The sequence below is a fragment of the Parasteatoda tepidariorum genome, chromosome 3 (assembly GCF_043381705.1).
Source record: "Parasteatoda tepidariorum isolate YZ-2023 chromosome 3, CAS_Ptep_4.0, whole genome shotgun sequence".
In the NCBI taxonomy this organism is placed as follows: domain Eukaryota; kingdom Metazoa; phylum Arthropoda; class Arachnida; order Araneae; family Theridiidae; genus Parasteatoda; species Parasteatoda tepidariorum.
The window spans coordinates 4,002,478-4,021,859 of record NC_092206.1 but is presented as its reverse complement, the minus strand read 5'-3'; the positions used below and the strand labels follow the sequence as shown (position 1 = coordinate 4,021,859).

Below are 19,382 nucleotides of genomic sequence, written 5' to 3'. Positions count from 1 at the left end.
CATTTTGTTAGGTTGTTTTAAGTAATAATTAAAGTAGTGTTAAGTAATCAGTTATAGGATTAGCATTTATATAGATTTATTTTGTTAGGTACAGTTTTGAGTGACAATTTAATTAATGTTGAATAGTTATATTTATACGTTAAGCATTTATTTAGAATAATTTTATAGTTTCCTAGAGAAAAAGAAGTTTAGAAACGAAGCATTTATTTAGATTTATTTTAAATCCTTTCTAAAGTGGCTGTAGAAACATAAACGGTGTCGCATACTGCCAATTATGAAAACTCTTGCTTTTTTCGATCAATAATATAAATATACGAGTAATGGCTGTAGAGGTGTTTGATGAAACATCGAATACAGCACGTAGAATATATCACGTAACAGAATACAGCACGTAATAGAATACAGCACGTAATAGAGCATTGGTATTCTTGAGAGACATGGAGATATTTCTGTTTCCTACTATGCCATAATTATAGTGGTGTGTGTACCGGAGAGACTTAAAATCTTTCAGCATATAAAAGTATAATGATGGGGTCGCAGTTTGCCATTTGTTGTCAATACATTTTTATTGGCTGGGAAATCACATTATAGGATCCAGTTTTCCCACATTAATTCATATCGGTTTGGTTGACATCAGCATAAAATTGATATAAGTCATAAGGGAATTGTTTTCCTATAAATATTTTTGCATCCCTAATTTAATGGTTAAAATTATCTGTAATGTTATTATTACGTTTTTGATTTCGTTTTATTTCTAAATGAAGAGTTTAGGAGGATTGTTTTTTTTATTATTATTATTGTTAGAATAATGTAATTCTACGTTACATTTTAAGTTATTTAAATAAGTGTCTGCTCTAATTAACCGTTTTACAATTGTTATTTTTTGGTGCAAATGACATTAATATGCTATTATGAGTTACTGTTAAAAAGATTTGTTAAGTGATTTAAAACTTAATTTTCAGCTTCATGCACAAAATTGTACTGCGAAATTTTTAAATGTTATTTCAAAAAGTGATTACTTAGAAAAACAAATTTATGTTCATTTATAAATCATATCTTAATAGTATCATAAGGGCAATATTTGGAGGCACAAGTGTTCTTTTTAGTACAAATATTTTTAATTGAATAATTTCAACTGCTTTATGCCAATTATTGCGAAGTTATTATTGTTGTTGTTGTAATAATATTGTGAATTAATTGTATGGCTTAATCCCTTAGTTATTACTAAAATTCAATACGTAAACAACTTTGGCAATATCTCTTGCATCAATATCTTGTCATCTATTGAAATCAACGAATTTCCACGCGGGCAACATCTGCCTTTATTGTCATTAAATAAATGCCTTATTTTAATATAAAAATGGCCATTTAAAAATATAATACTAATATTAAAAAAAAAATTGTTAGTTTTATAAGTTTTAAACTCATAATAAAACAAATTATGGGGAGTGTTACTTTCGTTGCGAGTTAATGTAGCGAGAGTCACGTCGATCATGTCAACCTTCATCTACTATGTTAAGGTATCCCAACATAGAATCAAGTTCACATGTCTTATATACTAGTGAATTGGAATTATATTTTTGTAGTGGTAGATACACTACACAAATAAGTTACTTTAAAAAAAAATATATTAATATTTCAAAAAAAAATTTTTGTTGAATACCTTAAGCGGTAAAAAAAAACATTTCGCACATTTTTTCATAAACTGACGAAACTAAAATATTCTGATTATAAATTATTAGATTATATTACTATTCAAACATGTGAAAATTTATTTGAAATAAACCATTTCTATAGATTTTAAACAGAGCTCTAGAAGGAGAATTTCTGGAAACTGTTAGAAAGCATTTCGAAGGAATGGCTTTTCCAATAATTGCTCACGAAATGGCCCATCACAAACCATTATAGTCTGGCCGCGCGTATTATGGGAGATGTTCAAACAATTATTGCATTCCAATAAGGCTGATGTGCACAGGTTGTGTTGTACATTTCTAATCAGTCAAATAGAAAGACATTCATTTATTATAAGCGCGATAATAAAAAAAGATTAAACGAGATTTTTTATTTTATTTTGTTAAAGTAAAACTTGTTACTAAATAAATATTTTAATGTACCGAGAATCTCAATTATTCGCTTTGTATCTTACTTTTATTGTGCATTTCTTATGCTAAAAAATAAAATGAATTGCATTCAACCTTTTATCAATCTCATTTTAAGTATAATCTCTCATTTTTTTTTCTTTCTGTATATGTATGCATATAATTTGTAGCTTTAACCGGTGTCACTTGTGTATTTAATACGAGATCTTGTGTATGAATACTTGTGTGTTTGATACTTGTGTATTTAATACGATCACTTTGAATCTCATAAATAAATAAGTTCTAAATTATAACCCTGTTATATGGAATAGTTAAGAACCGTCGTGGCTCATGGGATAGAGCTTTCACCTTCCAATGAGGTGAACCGGGTTCGAATCCCAGCGATGGTTGATAAGATACGAATTCCACATCCGGCTCGCACCGACCACAGTGCAGACGTAAAGATATCTTCATTGGTAGATGGATCATGGGTTAGAATCTCATTTCCATTAGGCTAACCGTGGGCGGTTTTCGTAGTTTTCCTCTTCATGTAAAGCAAATGCAGGTTAGTTCCATCAAAAAGTCCTCTACGAAGAAAAATTTTTCCCAATATTTGATCTCGGAGTTTCCTGTCTTCTGGAACAGATTCAAAATTACAAGGTTACGAAGTTGTGCATATGTAGTCGTAAACTCAAAAATGGATCAGATGTTTAACAACAGTTTTAAAATAAAATAAAATTGCAAACATTGCATAACATGCAAGGACTGGAACCATTTATTATATGAGAGTTATGTACACGAAATATTACGGGTAAATAAACATAAATAAATATCTATTCTAGAAGTAAAACCATACTTCTAGCATACTAAAACTAGAACAATTTATTATATGAGAATTAACAATTTATTATATGGACACGAAATATTGCGGGTAAGTAAACATAAATAAAAAGTCTATTCTAGAAGTAAAAGCATACTAAAACTAGAACAATTTATTATATGAGAATTAACAATTTATTATATGGACATGAAATATTGCGGGTAAGTAAACATAAATTAAAAGTCTATTCTAGAAGTAAAAACATACTAACACTAGAACCATTTATTATATGGGAATTAACAATTTATTATATGGACACGAAATATTGCGGGTAAGTAAACATAAATAAAAAACTATTCTAGAAGTGAAAGCATACTAAAACTAGAACCATTTATTATATGGGAATTATGGACAAGAATTATTGCGGGTAAATAAACATAAATAAAAATCAATTCTAGAAGTAAAATCATACAAAGACTAAAACCATTTATTATATGAGAATTAAAAAATGAAACACATTTTTTGACATACCATTTTGGTTTATTAACGATTTTATTAACGCAGGAAACTAAACAATATTTTTTTTTAATTTTGAAATATAAGAAATAATCAAGAAAAGAATTAAAATTGTAAAACCTTCTTGTTATTCCTCTAAAAAAAGAAATCTACTTTTTATGCTTAAACATTCCAAAGGGTTTTAATTAAAACCATTTTCAACAATCCTACAAGTGTTAATCAATATAAAAATCCGATCGAATCTGTTGTTTATTATGCCACGTAGTGTAGAATTTGCATATGTCGCGTTACAAAAATATTTTGACACAAATTTAGACATAAAAAGACATAAAGATTATATCCAAAGGACAATATTTTATCTTAATATTTTTAACATTCAGTATACTTTTAATTAATTCTGCTACAAAGTTTAAGGCAAATATAGTCTTCATAACAAATGAGATTAAAAAGATCTTCGGTAAATTAAAAAGAAATTAACTTTTTCTAAAGCTTATGTTTGTCATAATCATCACATCTCTACAAGAATCGAAAGAAGAAAAAAAAACTCATAGGTGGTGCAATAAACACAAAGTTGATTAAAACTGTAAAGAAATTAAACGTGATTCGTATAAAAATTCCGAAATGTTTGATAAATGACAAGCTCAAATGAAAGAAATGCAAACGAATCAAGTACACAAGGAAATTATTTAAATACAATTTTCTAACAGAATAATCTTCAGTTAATTCTGTTAGAAAATTTTATTTAAGAAAAACAGCTCTTCGACAGTTAAAAATAAACTAAATCTTTCGTAATTGTTACTAAAACTACGAAACATCCAATAAATTCTATTTCTAGACGTTTACTTATTCATTTTTAAAAAGAATATTTCTTTTATCTTTTCTGCTAAATTTTCAAGAATTCGAAAAATGCCTCAAAAATGCTGTTATTAGCGTTTTTTTTGCATCATTCTTATTCATGCAATTTTTTATTTTAAAATGTTTCGGAAGTACATTTTTCGAAAAAATATTTTTAATTTTATAAATGTTTCGCCCAGTCGCCAACAGCTTTTAAATTTATTAAAAATAGCCAAAAGTTTTTATAAATAAACATTTTAGTAAACTTTTCCACAATTTTAAAAAAAGAACATGTATCATAAATTTAAATGTATAAAGAAAAAATTAGCAAAAATTTTAGGTTTAATTTTTTTTAATTACCTTAATATTTATCGTTGTGTAAAAATAAAATATATTTTGTTTATGTTCTTCAGATTCTCAATAAACGATGCATTTTAGAGTACGCTCTAAAAATCTTATCACCAAATGCAACATCAAAAATGTATATTATGTATATTAACGCCAAATATTTAGTAATGAAACACTAATAATTGATTCTGATTTAATACACATCACAAATGTCCCGCTCGTCTTTTACTTGATGTTTAGTGCCAACAAAACTTGTGTGAACAAAAATTGGCATAATTCACTTAAAAATCTAGTTCACCATAAAATTTTCACCAAGAACTATTAATTTAATACAGAATTTTTTGAAATGAAATTAATTTTTTAATCAACCCTATACTCACCACGCAGGGAACATTAAAACAAATTCGAATTAGGCTTAATAGAACAGAAACAGATAGAAATTAAATATAATTAAATCGTTTGATATAATTGACAGATTTATGTTAATCTTCTAACGAGAAAACATTTATCTCTATTACACAACTTAAAATATGTATATCTATGTATAGCAATAATATTGAACTTCGGCTTCTGTAGAATGCATAGTATGCGAGACGACAGCGAACTTTCACCTTCTGGTGTTCGATAGTGAAAAATCGATTGTTGTCATCTGACGATTTCTAAACATATACAAAAATGGCATTTTCGGAGGCATAAAAATGTCATGAATGCATGTGAACTTGGTGTATGCGTTATCAATTGTTTGTGCTTAGATTTAATATATACTTTAAAATGCATATAAATTTTTAGTTATCACCGGATCGTTCATTTAGAACGATCCGGTGATAACTAAAAATTGTAAAAATGAATAATTTAATAAAAGTTCTTGCTGTGATGTAAATTATATACACCACAGTTTTTACAATGTATATACTTTGAGCCATGGTGGCTCAGGGGAAAGAGCATTCGCCTTCAAATGGTGAACCGGGTTTGAATCCCAGCAATGGCTGGTCGATATATATTCCGCACCCATCTCGCAACGACTACAATGATGACATGAAATATCCTCAGTGGTTGACGGATCATGGATAAGAGTCTCCTTGCCGTCAGGTTAACCATGGGAGGTTTCCCTCTCCATGTAACACAAATGCGGGTTAGTTCCATCAAAAAGTCCTCCTCGAAGGTAAATTTCACCCAGTACTTGATCCAGGAGTTCCCTTGTCTTCTGGATTGGGTTCAAAATTACAAGACTACGGAGTTGAACATTAGTAGTCGTAAACCCAAAAATTGGGTCGGCTGTTCAACGATGGTTATAAAATAAAATTGTATAAATAAATACTTCAGTAATAGTTCTAGATATAAATTATAGAAACCACAGTTTTTACAATGTTGTTATGTTTTTACAATGTTATTATGCTTAATGTTTTTACAATGTTGTTATTATTTTACAATGCAATTTCACAGTGTGTAACACTGTAAAAACTGTGGTTTTTACAGTGTAATACAATGTATAATGTAAATCAGTTTCATTTGTGGTTTTTACAGTGTTACACAAACATTTAAGTGTTATACAATGTATGTATAGCACTGTAAATGTTAGTGCCTCATAACACCTAAAATGGTTGCAACTGTTTTACACTTAAAGAGATGTTCGGTGTTAAGTAAAAATAAAGCATACAAATTTTGGAGTTTTTCAACCCCCATTTGGGAGAAATATTTCACAACAATTTTTACAGTATGTTACTGGGAATGACCAAAAGTGGTGGTTGGTGACTTAGACTAGTTATAGTTAAGTGCCACTGCCCGGTAAGCACTTGCTCGGTATTCCCAATGGAGGCTATCGGAATCACACGAAAAGTGTTCAAGGAACTTTGCCATTTTTTGAGTAATAGAAATCTTTATTAAGAACTTAAATACAGTATTCTCGAAATCAAACTTTTAAATTTCAAAAAAAAAATCTCTTTTTTTTAAATCAGTTTTTGGCGTATAACTTTCAAGAAAATATATACAAAACTTCTAATCGGTTATTTAAAACCAGAAAAACTTTTCTTCAAGTCGGTTCGTACCTTATGTCGAATACCAAATCGAGAAACTATTGTTTGAGAAGACTGATGGTTAAACTGAAGTTATAATCCAATTAGAATTTCGAAATCGCAGCAATCGGGAGGTTAATTCGCACATGTTTTATCTTTCAGAAAAGAATAATCTTAAGGAGTGTTAAATAAAAACTAAATGCCCTCCACATGGGAAGTAAGCTAAAGTTTTTGCTAACACTTCCAATTTTGGTTTTTAAATGCTTTTTCCTTAATAATTACACTAAGAAAATCTCTCACGAGAAAACGGCAGAATTAAGGGGAAATTTTCCACTAAACCACACTTTTTATTGGTTAGTACAGCACAAAAGGATATTTAAAAATGAGCTTTGATGTTTTTGGAAACCCTTTCCAGAGTGCTAACCATTAAAGTTCTATTTAAGTTTAAATAGAACTTTTTTTTCAATTAAAAAACTGGAAATTTCATTAGAGCGTTGGATGCTACTGACCAGTATTCTATCAAAAATACCGTAAAAAAAAATACCGAGTAATAGTCCCTAAAATATTATCGAGATCAACTACTGGGTTATAATAAAAGAAATAAAAACCAACTACTGTGTTATTAAGAAGGAAATTTTTTTTTTCCAATGACCACCTGGAGAATGACCTAGGTCATACAGGTATCTGAAGGGCAGATTTGTTGACCACTCTTTCAGGGACACCCTATTAGGTGGACCAACGTTGCTCCCACATTAAGGACAGAGAGTACAGAGGATGAAGGAACATCCATGCCTTGCCCGGGATTCGAACCCAGAACCATTCTGATGCAAGGTCAGTTCCCTGACCCCTACACAGGCCGGGCGGCTTAAGAAAGAAATTAAATTCAACTATTGTGTTAAAATGAAAGAAATAAAAACTAACTGATGTGTTAAAATGAAAGAAATAAAAATCAGCTACGTGTTACAATGAAATAATTATTTTGTATAACTATTGCGTTATAATAAAATAAATAAAAATCGACAGCTGTGTTATAATGAAAGAAATATTTTTCTGAAATATTTAATTCCTATTATTTTTTTCAGTGGAAAAACTTCGAAAACGGTAAAGTTTACAGTCGAAAATTGACAAATGATAATGCCGAAGTCGACAACCATGAAGTTCCAAATAGTCCTAGAGTAGAAGAACGACTCCTTCACAGCCATCACAAGGACAAGGTAACACTCAAAAAATCCCATTCCTTTTAAATCACTTTTTTTTCCTTTAAAATTCCTCCTTTCCCTTCTGAATCCCCCTTTTCCCTTTTAAAAATGCTTACGTGATTAATTTTTTGACGTTATTTATTTGTAAGCGTTTTTCTTTTTCATTCTTTTAATGGCAATTATTAAACGCAATGTAATTATCGTTCTTTGTACAAAGTAGGTATGTAAAGTAGTTTTGTACAAAGCCCAGAAGAAGCGTGTTACGTTTGTTTCTTAATTCTATTTGTTAATTAATATGTGTGCAGCAATTTTTTATTGGAGTCTCATAAAATTGTACATTTATTAATTGTTTTTTTTAAACCTTTTTCAATGCATTCTAAACATTTATAGATTTTTACCCCCAAAATTTTCAGTCAGTTTTAGATTTTTTTAATTAAGTATTTGTAGTTGTAGTTAACTACTATTGTAATAAAGGAGCTGTAGTTAACTGCAATTGTATTAAAGTAGCTGTAGTTAACTACAATTGTATTAAAGTAGTAGTAACTACAATTGTAATAATGTAGTTGTAGTTAATTATATTTGTGATAAAGTATTGGTAGTTAACTACAACTGCAACAAAGTAGTTGTAATTAACTACAATTGTATTAAAGTAGCTGTAGTTGTAGTTAACTGCAATTGTAATAAAGTAGCTGTAGTTAACTACAATTGTATTAAAGTAGTAGTAACTACAATTGTAATAAAGTAGTTGTAGTTAATTATATTTGTGATAAAGTAGTGGTAGTTAACTACAACTGCAACAAAGTAGTTGTAGGTAACTACAATTGTAATAAAGTAGCTGCAGTTGTAGTTAATTGCAATTGCAATAAAGTAGCTGCAGTTGTAGTTAACTGCAATTGTATTAAAGTAGTAGTAACTACAATTGTAATAAAATATTTGTAGTTGCAGTTAACTATAATTGTAACAAAGTAGATGTAGTTAACTACAATTGTGATAAAGTATTTGTAGTCATAGTTAATTACAATTGTAATAAAGTAGTGGTAGTTAACTACAACTGTAACAAAGTAGTTGTAGGTAACTACAATTGTAATAAAGTAGCTGTAGTTGCAGTTAACTGCAATTGTAATAAGTAGCTGTAGTTGTAGTTAACTACAATTGTATTAAAATAGTAGTAAATACAATTGTAATAAAGTATTTGTAGTTGTAGTTAACTACAATTGTAATAAAGTATTAGTAGTTGTACTTAACTACAAAGAAAATGTAGTTTTTCCGATCACTATTCTTTAGCAACGAGACTCATTGTTATGTATTTTGTAACAGTAACAATAAAAAGCAATTCTTATTTATTTGCAGAATCGAAAGTTGAACGCGGAGCAGTCCAAACCCTCTAAGATGAAAAACACTGAAAGACATCACAAGAAAAGTGTTGAAGAAGAAATGCATCTGAGGCCCCTCAATGAGCGACACCACAAATTTCCCAACCCTGCCTTGCTGGATGGCTCTTTTGAAAACTCCAAAATCAGCAGGCACACTTTCCTTCAACAAGTCAGGCGTAAGCATTTTCATGATACTGAGTTTTCCATAAATGACTCCGCAATACGAAACATAATTCACAGATATACATGATTTGCTGCGTTCTGCTTAGGAAACGAGAGTATTTATTCTGGTTAAGTTTCACAATTAAATACAAAGTTTGTTAACTGAAGGCGCTACTGATTGGAAATACTATAAAACAATTTTTTCTGCTCGATGTCAGACCATTCCAACGTAAAGGTTGTATGTTGATTTTCTCTTTAATCTGCGTAAATTTGTAGTTTCAAAAGGTGTTTAAATTTGAAGATATTGTTTCACATTTTTTCCTAATCATAGGTTTTCATATACGTATTTATTCCACGAATTTGATTTTTTTTCCTCCTCGGTTTGTCGGATTTTAGCCGTTTTTAATATTTGAAACTACCCCGGTATCCACTAATATCGCGATTCATATTCACGCGATTTTAATATCAAGCATTGAGTTTCGTATTAACGGGATTTAAAAGCTACACATAATGAATCGCATTCACGCGATTTAAAAATCGTACATCGCGATTCATATTCACGTGATTTAAAAATCCAATATCGCCATTCGCATTCACGCGATCTAAAAATCATGCATCGCGACTGGCATTTGCATGATTTAAAAATCCTATATCGCGTAATGTATTTTCGTGTTCATGAAATCCAACATCGCAATTCACATTCACGTGATTTTTTAGATACTATAAAGGTGTGATATTCTTTATTGGTAGGTAATTTAATTCTGAATCTTAGTTCAAATAATTTAATTTAAGTATAAATAGTGTATAAATCGATATCTTCTTATCGAGTTTTTGCACATAAAACTTTCAGGGGTTTCTTTGGGTGTCACAATCACCCCTGCGCTGATGTTTTTCTTAACGTTAACGTTTTAAAAACAGAAAAACGAAAAAGAATCAGATCAAAATATTCAATACAACAAATAAACAACGCAAATAAAGAGCAGTCGTCCAAAGTAAACAAGCAACTGACATTTTCTAGCTGTTTGCGCAGGAAATTTCAATTACTCATCCGTATAGGAAATCTCTAGACAAATGCGTTGAAAATTATCACATCGACTAAATTCTATAATATTAATCACTTTAACTGCCTTACCTGGCCTTATCATTAGTAATAACTGATGATTATTAATGGTAACCAACTAATTGCATCCACCGTAACATATATATCAAAAAGTGGCAATTTCGGTTTGTCGCAGGTCTGCCATCCTTGAAACCTGTGATAAGATTGATGCTAATGTCTTCGAGGTTTTAGTAAATAGTAAAATACATCATATGTTTCAAGTCATGTCTAAACATAGTGGATATGTTTGCTACGATCGGTTAAATCCTAGAATATCCCACCACTTTGCAACTTTTTAAAATCTCGTCAAGTTGGCGATTATTACTGGGATCAGCGTTGTTTTTTGAAAACAAAACAATTTTAATTATTAAACATTTAATTACATTAAACATTTAATTAAAAAAACACATTTTAAATTATTATTTATAACACTTAGCAATTTAAATATATAACAATTTAAATTATAATTTATATGATTCCGATAGCAAGAGATCAGAAGCATAAATGGCGAAAAAATAAATACTTTTACCTCTTTTCTAACGAAATCAAATTTTCGCGTAGGTATACGTATCAAAGAACCAATCAGGTTTAAGAATTTTGGTGGTGTGGTCGGACGCTCAAAATAAACTCACCGAAATATCTTCCAGAAACCTAGTTTCGCGAGATTTCAAAAAGTTGCTTGGCGAGATTTTAAAAAAAAAATCTCCTCTGGCTGGGATATACTAGGTTCCCAGGGCTAAAGAGAATACAAGGGCTAGTTCACTCCGCTCTTAGAGCTGAAGCTACGATTTCCCTCCTCATGACGTCACTGTNAATCACAAGTGTAACTGAGTGTGCTAGAAAAATTAAGATTACGGTTCGCTTTAATTTAATTTATTGAAACATAAAATAGAGCACAAAACAGACGCATAGAAATGAACAAAAACGAATAATGATTATTAAAATGAATTAAATTTCGGGCATTAACACAACCTAATAGTTCCTGGAGACAGACTGCCAATATTCTCGCTAGATGGCGTTGCAGGCTGTTTCGTTTAGAGCAAATGCCGTGGCAAAGGGCAAACTGAATTATAATTAGATCTGTTACACAAGTGCATTTATTACAGCAGGACACTCTTTTCTTCTTTTTTTTTTACTTTTTCGGTGTTTTTCTCCTGTCCAGGTGGAGCTGTAAATGAGTCAATAGTGGTTATGGGTTTAAATATAGACTTTATGTTTGTTTGTTATTGGGTTGTTTTTTTTGCGTCCTGTTAGAGCAAGAAATCAAGTTGTCTTTATTTAGTTGGGACCTACTGTAAGTCAATAAATACAATGTTATATTTTCTCTCATATTTAAAATTTACCGTTCTAAAATCTAATTTTAGATTAACCTTTTCACGTTAACTGTCACAAATGCGTGGAAAGCAGTAAACGTCATTAATTGCGACAAAAACATAATTAGTTGGTACACAAACTAATTCTTTTTGCATTTTATTTGCCGGCGGTGTTATAATAGTTTGATTTATTAAATTCACTACTTCTCAGTCAAAAATAAAAATTGTATAGTTTCACTTTAAACTAACATTGATAAAGTGAGATTCGGAGCTATGAAAAGGGAGAAATCAAACTTATAACAGGAAGAACGATTAGACTTTTCCCTCAAAAGAGAAAAACGAACACGAGCTGTTTATTTTCTTTCAGATTTGGTAGAAGAGTGCATGGGTTATCGTATAGCAGTGTTTCCCAAACTTATGACTTCTGTGTACCCTTTCTAAATTTTTCGTAACGCTGTGTACCACTAATTAAAAAAAAATAATGTTTTTTTCTTTTACTGTAAAAAAATTGCACAAAAGTTAAAAATCACAACTGGCTGTTGACGCCACTAACTATTAACTGTTAACTCTGCAAAAAATAACCAATAGAAAAATACGTAATCGTAATTTTTATGGCTAGCTTTGTTTTTAAATAAAATATATTTCTTTAAATTTTCGTTTGTTGCGAGATATTTCGCATAGGAACGCGTGCCCCCACTAAACTGTTCCCGTACCCCTGGGGGTACGCGTACCACACTTTGGGAAACATTGTCGTATAGAGATATTATGTATTTATTTTTGTTTTAATAAATTTGTTGTGTTACTAAAAAAGATATTTAATGATCCATTTTTAGCATAAACACATCAAAATTCCTTATTGATGAGATAAACAATAATTATAGTGAAAGCTGTCAAATTAGCTATGGCCATATTTAAGCTATCGATTTTTATTTCAATTTTTTTTCTATCATGATTCTGATTTTGTACAAATGCTTTTACGAATCGTTCAGCTCAAAAGAGTTCAGTTTTTGTTTTCCTTTTCAGTGGGGAAAACAAACTAGTTTTGAATTTTTATTTCAAATATAAAACTTCTTCAACGAGGAAAGGCTTAAAAACGAAAAATATTGAATATGACAAAGATGTTGAAATTCGGTAACAAGCAAAACATAAAATATAAAGTATATCTTCTGTAACTAAGAAAGGGACATCTGTTTAAAAGTAAATGCTTTGCAGATGAAAGGAAAATCTTGTATTTTTTTTTTTAAATTGTATGTATATTCCGAAGACAACGTTTTTTTCTTCTTCCAGATTCATAAATGATAGAAGTTGAAAGGAATTAACATTTTGAAAAGAAAAAAAGAAAAAAGTTTGCATTATTATACAGACTTAAAAACGTTGGAAAAATGTTTTTGGTTTAAGACTTTTTAACTGTCGGCATCGTTGGGAAAACGACGCATAAATATTTATTTCTTTATGTGTTTAAATTTCAAAGTATATCTAATTATAATTTCATGTTATAGTTAACCTTTTTAAAAATACTGAAATAATAATAATAAAAAAATAAACAAGCGGAACATTTGTTTAAATTTTGCAAACTAAAAGAAACTAAAAAAGCAACAGTTTGGATTAAATACTAGTATATTTAAGTCAAACTTCAAACAATTGTAAACTATAAGGCAGCTTCATTTTCATTTTTTGGTATGCATGAAAAATACCACAAACATAAGTTTATTTTAAGTGCATTCCGAAACGAAGCAGAAGTATATATAAATTTTTTAAACAAGTCGCCAAAATTAATTTAATTGTTTAAAAAATGGTTGAGCATTATTTTTCACTGAAACAAAAAATGCACAGTGCGCAAAATAAACAAAGAACCGTGCATTCAAAATTTTTTCGCATACAATTATAAAATTCGGTCATCCGATGATAATTCCGTGCAAAATATAAATTTTAGTAAATATTTATTATTTTATTTAATAATAATCGAAAAGAAAATCTATTTTAAGGTATACAATCCCTTACACCATTTTAAGGTATGTAATTTTACGAGGCGAAATTCGAAATTTGAGCGAAATCGGTTGAGTAGTTTCCGAGAAATCGAATTTTAAATATACGACTTCTTTTAAAAATTCGATTTCTCAGGAGCTATTCAACCGATTTTGCTCAATGAATTTTGTCATGAAATGCGCATAAAGTAAATTTACATCAAGGGGTCCAAACTTTGGATAGCTCTCTTCACAAAACTATGGGGGTCTTATTTCCCAGATTGCGGCTACCCCTTATATTTTGGGGGTCAGAAATTCTAATCCGTTTTTAAAAAGGATATGTTTATTCGGAGAATGTGCGTTTTGTGCCTGGTTTCATAACTTAAAATATCGTCTTCATTTATTAATTAGCATATTTGAAGTCACCCTTTCGAACCATAAAGTTAAGAGTTCTTGAACGTGAGGATCATTAGTTCAAAATTTATTCAAGGTGGTCCATTTTTCTTTTCGTGCACTGTATATGCCCTATAAATTCCGACGGAAACATTTTGAACAAACACACCGTTTTCAAAACAATAAAACAGTACCAGACACTGTAACACTCCTGGACTTTCATGAGGACTAACCCGAATAAGGTATACGCACCCGAATAATAGTTTTTTCGCGTGCAGAATACGAACGGGTGACAGTTAAGGAAACTGAATCAAAAACTTTGAACCTATTGCACATGATTCAGAAGCAAAGCATTCTTTGCCCTGACCTATTATAGTCCAGTACAGATTGTGTTTATAATCTACCACGAATACCTCACTTGTCTAGATAGCAATGTTAGATGCGTAAGCAAATACCAGTCAAAAAATTGTCGTAATTTTATACATGAAAACACTACAAATTATAAACAATCAGTCTTATCTTTTCCTGTACTTCCCACACTCCTTTCCGGCAAAACCCAATCCACAAGGTCATGCTAAAAGAAATGCACTTAAAACTGTTACGTGCGGCTGTTTAGAGCATTTTTGAAGTTTAATGTTTGCTTTAAACCCTATTTTTAATGATACTGTTAAGCCCAAATTAGAATACTAGATGAAGATACAGTCCCTGCTCTAATTATTAGACGCACTGTAAGATTGTATGTAAAATCTTAATTATCAGGTAATACTATACAGCTTTATTGTTTTTATGTGACTGAAACCGGTTGGCACTTGTTTACGTTGGTGTATCAATTGGTTAAATTAACGATACATCATATAAATTTGACTATTAGATAAACTATACGATATATTATAAAAATATAGAATATGTATTACATCAGGTGTTATATTAGTATATTATAATAATTAGATCAAATATATTAGACGTACTGTAGTGTTTTAATAATGACATGTTTTGCACGAGTTTACATGCAATACTTTTATATTTAAACATACATGTAATGGGTTTTTATTCAAGAGATTTTTTATCTACTTTCTATTTGTATTTATTTTTAACGTATTGTATTACAATGTTAACCCATTAATACAGGAGTGTCAAGAAATGCAAACCGGTTTCATCCGAGTAAAAATAATACAGCTGTATAGTATCACCTGACAATTGTAATTTTACATAGAATTTTATAGTACGTCTAATGGTATGGCCAGGGACTGCAATGAGAAAAATAATGTTAAAAAGTTAGAGAAAAAACTTGAGAAAATTTACATTTTGGTACAATAATATTTAAAAGCTTATTATATTTTATCTTGTATTAAAATAATTTATATTTCGTTGTTTGTCTTAGGTAAACAGAATAGGAGAAGGCCGAGAGGTGGCAAACGCTTGAAGAGAAATAAAACTGATCGGAACGATATGAACAACAATTTGGATTTCTCGAAAAATACAAATGAAAACGAACTGAATCCGGAAGAAAAGAAACAAACGGAAAAACCTGTCACCTCTAAAACTGATTACGTTCCGTACACAATGGCCAGAAAGGAAATATTTCCCGTAAAGCAGACATCATACTGGTAAAAATGTGTAGGTTGAAATTAATTAATAACAAAAGCAAATGACAAACAAAAAAATGCGTTATATGCTAAGAAAAATAAGAATTCTTTTATATTCAATCAAGCTATAAAATTAAATAGGTTACGAAGTGCGAAAATGAAATAATAAGGGACTCTTTACGAATAGAATAATTTTCCCATCCTCCACACTTTTCAGCTTTATGTTGCCATGGTCTCGACAAATCTTGCTTTTCTTCCTAAGCCAGTACGTTTCTTATTAAATTAGAAAATACTTTCAAGGTTGAAACCAAAAATTTGGCGAAACCATGGCAACGGAGAGAGAAGTGTGGAAAGTGGGGAAATCGAGTTACCTGGCGACGTCTGTTCCATTTCTAAAGAATGCAATATGGTAACAATGTAGTAAAGACTTGGTGTTCGATTTGAAGTTGGTTAGTTTAGTGGGGATATAACTTTGCACTGCTTTTAAGATTCATTTAATAACAATTTAAATATTAGTTTTCCTTTTTTATTATATATACAAATCTGTACTAAAATAACCTGACTAAAGCTACGTAGAATTCCAGAAAGAAGGAATTTCTACGTAAAATAAAAATATTTTTTTGAAAAACTTGGCTATTATTAAGAATTTTTATTTTATAACAGTCATTGAACAACCTACCCAATTTTGGGTTTACGACTACCAATGTTCATCTCCGTAGTCTTGTCATTTTGAACCTAATCCAGAAGACAAGGGAACTCCTGGATCAAGTATTGAGAGAAATTTGCCTTCGTGGAGGAATTTTTAATGGAGCTAACCCGCATTTGCGTTTTATGGAGAAAAACTCCCACGGCTAGCCTGGAGGCAAGGGGACTTTAACCCATGATCCGTCTACCACTGAGGATATTATGCATCAGCACTGCGCTCGGTGCGAACCAGATGCGGAATTCGTATCTATCAGCCATCGCTGGGATTCGAACACGGTACACCTCATTGGAAGGCGAACGATCTATCCCCTGAGCCACCACGGCTCTCTTAGAAAGAATTTTTATTTTATTTTATAACCGTCGTTGAACAGCCGACCCAATTTCATGGGTTTACGACTACTTACGTTCAACTCCGTAGCCTTGTAATTTTGAACCAATCCAGAAGACAAGGAAACTCCTGGATCAGTACCCCCAGAGGTATTGATTTGTTGTGGGAACATGGAGGACTTTGAGACTCGACAGATTTAACGTGCATCAGTCACCATTTACTACACGGGGAGTCTTCGGCCGGCGAGGATCGAACCCATGACCTCTTGGATATGGGGCCAGCGCCCTACCGACCAGGCTATCCCGGCCCTCTTAGAAAGAATTGGCAAAAATGCTCTCGGGATTTTATTGGTATCGTCCCTCGATTGATACTAAAAAAAAGTGGGAGAGAAGTTAAATTTAAATCTCGCCACAATTTATGAGTTATCCACTTAATTAAAGTAAACACATAAGCTACACCAAGACATTTTGACCTTTCAGGAAATAATAAATTCATAATTTTCATAATTTCATTCATAATTTTTGTTCTTCAGAAATTCATAATTTTTGTTATTTCCCTGACGCCAAACTTCCAACAAAGTGTTTTCAGAATCAGAGTTTCGGTACTGAGTGTGGATAAATCCTCTAATTATAGTGGATATACGGATATTAATTATAGTGGATTAATTGCTCTAGGCAACAATTAGTGGGCTAAAGCAACTAATTGTTGACACATCTCGTAACCTACTTATGTAATTGATTTTTTCAAAATTTGCATTTTAAATGCATACAAATAAAAAAATAACCATTCTTTACTCTGAATTTTTTATAATAGAGATACTTCCAGGGCACTTATTGTAGTTAACTAAGTTTTGAAACCATGCAGATTAATACTACAAATGCTAATTAAATGAAATTAAATCAATTCAATTGTAGTATCGAAATTAAATCAATTAGTACGTGCTTAAATCAAATCTTCCCGCCTTATATAAACATGTAAATTTGTCATTATTCAACTTAATTTGCATATTCAACACGTTTTACTAATTGAGTTAAAACAGAAATAAAGCTGAACGGAATGATGTTTTAAAACAGTTATCTGTTCAGATTCTTTTTAACTATTTATATTTCAACTCATTATGATCGTTTTTCTGATATAGATCATTTGACAGCTTTTTTCTGTAAACACTGTTGTTCACCGTAAGGAGACGATTGACGGTCAATTAGTGAAAATAAGCATCGAAACTGGGGTTGGCGAGGAAAAGTTTCTTTGTGCTACCACATTCAATCGTAATTGAAATGTACTCTACAAAGGTCAATTGTTTTCTTACGGTGGATGAAAACAGAAGTAGGGGTCGTCCACAAATTATGCCACTCTTGAATGGGAGGGTTCATCAAATGTGATAGCGGCATCAAAGGTGCCACCGCACATGTTGTGGTTAAAATAAAAACATTTAAAAACAGTAATTGTTTTTCATCAAAAATGTTTCGAAGTGTGTAATTATTATTATTGTTACGTTCACAAATGGAATTAAAAATTATTTAAATGCTAAGTAAGTTTAAAAAATATGATCATATAACGTAGTATTCCTGAATACATGTATATGTTACCGTAAATTAGCGAACTCAAGAGAATGTCGACTTTCACCGATGAGTGTCAAGATTCACATAGTCGCTTTGGTGAATGTCCGAACTATTTGTTATATCCGATTTGATATTAATTTATTAGCTGATATTATTATACACATCCGATATTTTAATATCTGCTGTGGATAGATTAGGAGAAACATCAGTGTTCGGTGTACCGGTTAAATGAATACAGGACAGTGGCACCTGACCTTAAAAATACCTTGATGTAGGGCATACCGGGCAAATGTATACCGGGAAGTGGCACTTAATTTGACCTATTATATATTTCGGACATTTACCTAAACAACTAAGTGATTGTCAACATTCACCGGTGGTGGTCAACAACCGATCATTCCGAATGTATATGTAAATGTCATATTGTGTGACATGTGATAAAGGTGGTAGGGAATATGGTAAAGTGTTACACATTACGCCAAAAGAGTAAAGGTGGATCAAAAATAATGAAAAAAAGGTGACATCATTTATGGATGGCCCCTTAGACAAAATTTCCTGCACAAGAATATATTTACGTGAATATATAATTTGCAAGCTAAGACTGTAACCCATATTCATTGGGCAGCTAAATGTATAAAAATAATAAATGTACACACTTTGGTGAAGTGTACTGTTTTACTCAATGTATTGTGAAGAACTGTAGACTTAAATGTGCATTATATTACCTCTATGCATCGTAAATGTATACCTGTTACGTCATACTTATGATACGTGTCAGTTTGAGACTTTCTCTTTTTTCTTTTTTTTTAAAAAAAAGAAATTTGAAACTCAGACTTTCTTAAGAGGCGGATTCCTATAAAAAATATTGTGTATAATGAAACCTATTTTTTCAAAACTTTTAATTTAAGTGCAGTGAGCATTAAAAAAAAAAAAAAGGAGGACCATTTTGAATCACTTCAGGTCTAATGATCGGATCTTCACGTTCCATGACTCACTCTTAATGGCTCAAGGGGGTACCTCAAATATGCTAGAACCTTGGTAAGTCCTAGAGCGTTAAGATCCGATCATTAGTTCAAAAGTTATTCAAGGT

General features: G+C 30.9%; 1 protein-coding gene across 1 annotated transcript in view; it reads left to right on the top strand.

Annotated features, from left to right (window-relative positions):
* Window positions 1-19,090, top strand: part of LOC107440264 (uncharacterized) — a 29,762-nt gene extending 10,672 nt beyond the window's left edge. Inside the window, exons 2-4 of the mRNA XM_016053142.3 lie at window positions 7,691-7,822; window positions 9,158-9,356; window positions 15,493-19,090. Coding sequence (XP_015908628.3) covers window positions 7,691-7,822; window positions 9,158-9,356; window positions 15,493-15,722 — 561 coding nt within the window. The 3' untranslated portion in view covers window positions 15,723-19,090. The remainder of the gene's footprint in view (window positions 1-7,690; window positions 7,823-9,157; window positions 9,357-15,492) is intronic.
* The last annotated feature ends 292 nt before the right edge of the window (window positions 19,091-19,382 follow it).